The 7,188-nt window shown below is 45.8% G+C and overlaps 1 protein-coding gene across 1 annotated transcript; it reads right to left on the bottom strand.

The window, feature by feature from the left end:
- Positions 1-5,776: 5,776 nt before the first annotated feature.
- On the bottom strand, positions 5,777-6,706 carry LOC142245151 (olfactory receptor 6B1-like). The gene has a single exon (XM_075317603.1). The coding sequence runs from the start codon at positions 6,704-6,706 to the stop codon at positions 5,777-5,779; it is 930 nt and encodes a 309-aa protein (XP_075173718.1).
- Between the last annotated feature and the right edge of the window lie 482 nt (positions 6,707-7,188).

Raw genomic sequence — 7,188 nt, 5'->3', positions numbered from 1 at the left:
GCACCATTGCCGTGGTTTTTGCTTTGGTGCACCGTTGGCATGCTATTAGCTTCAGTGCACTGTTGGCGTGCTGTTTGCTTTAGTGCACCATTGATGTGGTCTTTGCTTTGGTACTCCGTTGTCATGGTATTTGCTTCGGTGCTCCGTTGGCATGCTGTTTACTTCGGTGCACCGTTGTTGTTGTCTTTGCTTCGGTGCGCGGTTGGCGTGCTGTTTGCTCCGCTGCAGCATTGGTGTGGTCTTTGCTTCGGTGCACCGTTGGCGTGCTGTTTGCTTCAGTGCACCGTTGGTGTGGTCTTTGCTTCGGTGCACCATTGCGTGCTGTTTGCTCTGGTGCACCGTTGGTGTGGTCTTTGCTTCGGTGCTCCGTTGGCGTGCTGTTTGCTTTAGTGCACCGTTGCTGTGGTCTTTGCTTCGGTGCACCGTTGACATGGTCTTTGCTTCGGTGCACCGTTGGTGTGGTCTTTGCTTCGGTGCACCGTTGGTGTGGTCTTTGCTTCGGTTCACTGTTGGCATGCTGTTTGCTTCAGTGCACCGTTGGTGTGGTCTTTGCTTCGGTGCACCGTTGGCGTGGTCTTTGCTTCGGTGGACGGTTGGCGGGCTGTTTGCTCCGGTACACCGTTGGTGTGGTCTTTGCTTCGCTGCTCCGTTGGCGTGCTGTTTGCTTTGGTGCACCGTTGCTGTGGTCTTTGCTTCAGTGCACCGTTGGCATGGTCTTTGCTTCAGTGCACCGTTGCTGTGGGCTTTGCTTCGGTGCACTGTTGGTGTGGTCTTTGCTTCGGTGCACCGTTGGCGTTGTCTTTGCTTCGGTGCACGGTTGGTGGGCTGTTTGCTCCGGTACACCGTTGGTGTGGTCTTTGCTTCAGTGCTCCATTGGCGTGCTGTTTGCTTTGGTGCACCGTTGCTGTGGTCTTTGCTTCGGTGCACCGTTGGCATGGTCTTTGCTTCGGTGCACCGTTGCTGTGGGCTTTGCTTCGGTGCACCGTTGGTGTGGTCTTTGCTTCAGTGCACCGTTGGTGTGCTGTTTGCTTCGGTGCACCGTTGGTGTGGTCTTTGCTTCGGTGCACCATTGGCGTGGTCTTTGCTTCGGTGCACGGTTGGCGGGCTGTTTGCTCTGGTGCACCGTTGGCGTGGTCTTTGCTTCGGTGCACAGTTGGCGGGCTGTTTGCTTTGGTGCACCGTTGCTGTGGTCTTTTCTTCGGTGCACTGTCGGTGTGGTCTTTGTTTCGGTGCACCGTTGCTGTGATCTTTGCTTCGGTGCACTGTTGGTGTGGTCTTTGCTTCGTTGCACGGTTGGCGGGCTGTTTGCTCCGGTGCACCGTTGGCGTGGTCTTTGCTTCGGTGCACGGTTGGCGGGCTGTTTGCTTTGGTGCACCGTTGCTGTGGTCTTTGCTTCGGTGCACCCTTGGCGTGGTCTTTGCTTCGGTGCACCGTTGGTGTGGTCTTTGCTTCGTTGCACGGTTGGCATGCTGTTTGCTCCGGTGTATCGTTGGTGTGGTCTTTGCTTCAGTGTACGATTGGTGTGGTCTTTGCTCCGATGCATCGTTGGCATGCTGTTTGCTTCGGTACACAGTTGGCGTGCTTTTTGCTTCGGTGCACCGTTGGCGTGCTGTTTGCTTCGGTGCTCCGTTATGCCCTCTTATTTGTATTTTATAGTCTTTAGTCTTTATTGACAGTGCTCTATTAGTAAACGTGAGTGCTGTCTAAAATCCGCTTACATGTCTGACAGCACAGTAAAATATTAAAAATTTTAGCCTGATTACTTAGAATGTAAATTGTGACATGTCTCATTGAAACTGATATTACAGGGCTATTGTTCCTTAGTTTACATTTCCTCCAGGGTAGCAATTGTTTGTATAGAGGGCCTTTAGGTCTTTTGATTGTTGTCTGTTAAACATGAAAAAGGCTCACAAAGAGAATTTGTCATTTGAAAGGTGAGCAAGCCTCATTGTTAAGAAAATATGAATTAAGATCTAACTCGAACTTGAGCTTTTTGTCAGTTCGAGTTAGGTTCGAGAACGGTTCGAACACCAAAAACGTGGCTTTTCACAGTAAGGCTATGTGCACACATTGCTATCTACATGCGTCCTGCGTCCCCAGCACAATCTCTCTCCCTTTCCTACTCACCGATCACGGGCGCCTCGCTGCACGGTTGTCACAAATCTGCGGCGTCTTTTCGTCTTTAGAAAATGGCTGCCACTTCATTAGTCAATCAGGTATTCTGTGCTTTCCCCGCCCACCAGGGCCCATGATTGGTTGCAGTCAGACATGTCCCAAGCTGAGTGACAGCTGTCTCATTGGAACCAATCACAGCTGCCGGCGGGAGGGTCTATATCGTGCAGTAAAATAAATAAATAATAATAAATAAAAAATTTGGTTCCCCCCATATTTGATACCAGCCAGGATAAAGTCACACGGCTGGAGGCTGGTATTGTTAGGATGGAGAGCACCACGTTATCGGGAGCCCACCACCCTAACAATATCACCCAGCAGCCGCCCGGAATTGACACATCCATTAGATGACAACTTCCATGATTAAACTGAAAGTGAAAGTAAAGAAACACACAGCGAAAAATCCTTTATTTGGAATAAAAGACAAAAAAACACCCTGTTTCACCATTTTATTTAAATCCAAAAATACCCCTCCAGGTCCGAAGTAATCCACACATGTCAGTTCTGCTCCCTAAAGATGCAGCAGCACCGTAGAACACAATCGCGCTGTATCAGCTTCATGTACCAGTGAAGTGAATCACTATCATTAGAGGCAGTAGCTGAGTAGATAGAGTGCTCGCCTATGAAGCATTAGATCACGAGTTCTAGTCCCGGCTGTATTGGTAAAAAATTTAATTTATTTTTAATTTTAAATTAGAATTATTTATTTATAATTCTAATTTAATTTAATTATGCACTGAGGGGAGGAGCCAGACATCAGCTGTGAGCCACCCCTCTATAATCGGAGCAGTTCACGGAATGAGGCTGCATTGCTCTCTCTCTTTCTCTCAGTCATTCTCAGTCAGTATCTCCTCTCTCCTCTCTCTCAGACCTGGCGATGATCAGCTGATGCGGTCCCCTGACGGAATCAGCTGACACTATAAGTCGAGCGGTGAGGCCGGCTTTTTACCGCCTGGCCGGCTAAACTATCAGCTGATGCTGTCGGACAGGAGTCTGCACAGAAGTGTGTAGTTTGTTTTGTTTTTTGCACTGATGCATCAGCTGATTGTATAAAAGCCGTTTATACAATCAGCTGCTTTGTCATGTGATTCAGGCCCTTGAACCTGACACATCATCTCATCGCTTTGCCTTCCAGAAAACCGATCAGATGATATTGGATCCAGATTGGACGGCGCGGGACCCTTGACCCAGGATTACTGCGGAGGGGGGTTCTTTATTTCAATAAAGATGGAGTCACTAATTGTGTTGTGTTTTATTTCTAATAAAAATATTTTTCTGTGTGTTGTGTTTTTTATTATCTGTACTAGAAATTCATGGTGGCCATGTCTAATATTGGCGTGACACCATGAATTTCGGGCTTAGGGCCAGTTGATAATATACAGCTAGCCCTAACCCCATTATTACCCAGCGAGCCACCCGTCACCAGGGCAGCTGGAAGAGTTGGATACAGCACCAGAAAATGGCGCTTCTATGAAAGCGCCCTTTTCTGGGGCAGCTGCAGACTGCAATTCTCAGCAGGGGTGCCCAGAAAGCTTGGGCACCCTGAGCTGCGGATTCCAATCCCCAGCTGCCTAGTTACACCTGGCTGGACACAAAAATTGGGCGAAGCCCGCGTCATTTTTTTTTTTATTTCATGAAATTCATGAAATAATTAAAAAAAAAAGGGCTTTCCTGTATTTTTGGTTCCCAGCCGGGTACAAATAGGCAGCTGGGGGTTGGAGGCAGCCCGTAGCTGCCTGCTGTTCCTGGCTAGCATACAAAAACATGGCGAAGCCCACGCAATTTTTTGGGGGGGCAAAAAACTCCTGCATACAGTCCTGGATGGAGTATTCTGAGCCTTGTAGTTCTGCAGCTGCTGTCTGTCTGTATGGAGGAGAGCATACAGGAGCTGCAGAACTACAAGGCTCAGCATGCTCCATTCACTAGTGTATGCAGGAGAGCAGACAACAGCTGCAGAACTACAAGACTCAGCATACTCCATCCAGGACTGTATGCAGGAGTTTTTTCCCCACCAAAAAAATGACGTGGGCTTCGCCATGTTTTTGTATGCTAGGCAGGAACAGCAGGCAGCTACGGGCTGCCTCCAACCCCCAGCCGCCATATTTTTGTATGCTAGCCAGGTACAGCAGGCAGGTACAGCAGGCAAGTATGGCTGCTCCAACACCAAGCTGCCTATTTGTACCCGGCTGGGAACTAAAAATATAGGGAAGCCCTTTTTTTAAATATTTCATGAATTTCATGAAATAATTAAAAAAAAAAAAAAATTGACATGAGCTTTGCCCCATTTTTGGGTCCAGCCAGGTACAACTAGGCACCTGGAGATTGGAATCCGCAGCACAGGTTGGCCTGAGCTTTCTGGGCCCCTCTGCTGTGAATTGCAGTCCGCAACCGCCCCAGAAAATGGCGCTTTCAAAGCAGCGACATCATCTGGCACTGTATCCAACTTTTCCAGCGGCCCTGAAGCCGGGTGGCTCGCTGGGTAATAATGAGTTAATACTAGCTTTCTTTTGCTAGCTAGTATTAAGCCAGATATTCTTAATGTCAGGCAAGTTTGACCCGGCCATTAAGAATCTCCAATAAAGGGTTAAAAAAAAGACACCACACAGAGAAAAAATACTTTAATAGAAATAAATACACAGACACACTTAGAGACTCCATGTTTTTACTCCCTGTCAGCCCTCCACGATCCATGGTTTTCTGTCTTCTTTCTCCTTCCACCCATGCAGCTCTGCTACATCAGATAGCACTGCATGGGAGGAAGAATGCTGCTGTTCCCGTGCAGTCTATTCCCTCAGTGAGTGATCAGAAGCTGCGTGCTGTAAGCGGTGACATCACCGCTGACAGGCGGGTTACCATAGCAACGGTTCTCCGATCACGTGACTCCCGATGTCGCAATTTACCGGCTGTGACAGCTAGTCCATGCATGTGGGCTGACTCTGTAAAGAGCGCCCACATGCAGGAATGAGGAGTCGACCATGTGCCAGAGCATTTCGCCGGTATACGGACATGCTGGAACGAGCACCGCGTACCGGAGAGATGCACTGACAGAACCTAGCATGACGTCATAGCCATGTGACCAGTCTGTAGCAAATGATATAATAGACACGTGACTGGTCACATGCTACTTTGACATCACGATAGGTCCTATCATCAGTGCTGGTTACCGAGAGGACGCAGCGATTATCGGAAGGAAAAGCGGCGGGAGACAGAGTGCAGGACGCGTTGCGGGGACCTGTAAGTGTTATGGCAATGTTTATTAACTGTATGTGTACATTTATAATGTGTTTTTATGTGTTTGTGTTTGTCTGCCATTGGTTTCAATGGGGTTCGAGAGGTTCGTCGAACGGTTCGCCGAACCGAACTCGAACGCAGCGTCCGTTCACCGAACTGAACTCGAACCTTCAGAGGTTCGCTCATCTCTACTCTTGAGAACAAAGATAATTTTTAAAAACAAGTAAATTGCAAAGTTGTTTGTATTTACAAGCACTTTGCAATTTTAATAATTTTAAATAATTAATAAGGCAACCTCTTTCAATTATGGTTTGTCAAAATTAGGCATCTAAAAAATTTTTTTTAGGGTTTTATTAGAAATCATATCGTCCTTTCAGCTTTTCAGAAGTTTGTAGACAGCCTCCTTCACTTCCTTGTTTCTTAGGCAATAGATGATTGGATTTAGAAAGGGTGTTACCACCGTGTAAACAACAGACACCAGTTTGTTGGAATTAACCGACTGAGCCTTGCTTGGCCTAGCATACATAAAAAGCGTTGTTGAGTAGAGGATGACAACAACAACCAAATGAGAAGCACAAGTGGAAAAAGCTTTTTTACGGCCACTGGAATGTGGGATTCGAATGATTGTTGCTAAAATGCACATATAGGAAAAGCAAGTTAGCAAAAGTGGCCCTAAGAGGATGACAAGGGCAAGAATAAAGTCTACAACTTCAGTTTTCTTCATATCTGTGCAGGCGAGGTTGAGTATTGGAGACACATCACAGTAAAAATGGTTGACCAAGTTTGACCGACAAAAAGTAAGCTGAGAAATAAAGTAAATCTTGATTGTAGATATCACAAAGCCAGTGATCCAAGTGCCGAATGCCAGAAGAAAGCAGAAATGCCAGTTCATTATAGTGACATAATGCAAAGGGTTGCAGATAGCTACATATCGATCAAATGCCATGACCGTTAGGAGTACACATTCAGTACAGCCCAAGAAGAGGAAAAAATAGAGTTGTGTCATGCAGGCGGTCAATGTAATCTGATTATTTTCTGTGAGGAATATGGACAATAATTTGGGGACTGTGACTGTTACATACCACGCCTCCAAGAATGACAAATTTCCAAGAAAGAAATACATGGGTTTGTGTAGATTTCGGCTATTCCAGATAATGAGTATGACTAGAAGATTTTCAATCGTTGTCAAGATGTACATGAAGAGAAAAAGGAAGAAGAAGAGAATCTGAATAGGATAAGAGGAAGGGAATCCGATAATAATAAAAGTGGTGATCATGTTTGTCAGATTTTCTTTTCCTTCCATGGTCAAAAACTTGTCCTGGAAGAATTCACAATTATATTGGTCTCTTCGTAAAAAAAATGTATTGCATCAATAAGCAAAATACAAGGTGTATATACTTGGTAAACTATCCAGACTATAACATATACTAAAAAGAACCTGAAGTATCATTTTTGTGTTCTTTTATTGAGCACCATTTCAGAATGGGGTAACCAGAGTAGTCACAGTAACTTTCATAGAGACAAGTGTTTGATGTTCTCAATTACTAATATCTTATTGCAATGATACCTTACCTACTCAACTTCCTGTTTCAGACACTTTCATTCTTCCTTGCTGTGGTAAATCTGCAATATTCTTAATTAAAAGCATTTTCTTATCTTATTAAATGATGGCATTTTGATAGAATTTGCCGTCATGTAAAGAGGTTTTCCCTTTTTGGAATACCTCTGTCCCCTCCACTGATGTTTGAAACTGTTTTTTTGCCAATCTTTCCCTGGTCCGAAACT

The sequence above is a fragment of the Anomaloglossus baeobatrachus genome, chromosome 1 (assembly GCF_048569485.1).
Source record: "Anomaloglossus baeobatrachus isolate aAnoBae1 chromosome 1, aAnoBae1.hap1, whole genome shotgun sequence".
In the NCBI taxonomy this organism is placed as follows: domain Eukaryota; kingdom Metazoa; phylum Chordata; class Amphibia; order Anura; family Aromobatidae; genus Anomaloglossus; species Anomaloglossus baeobatrachus.
Note: the sequence above shows the minus strand (reverse complement) of the source record. Positions and strands in the feature narration are given on the sequence as shown.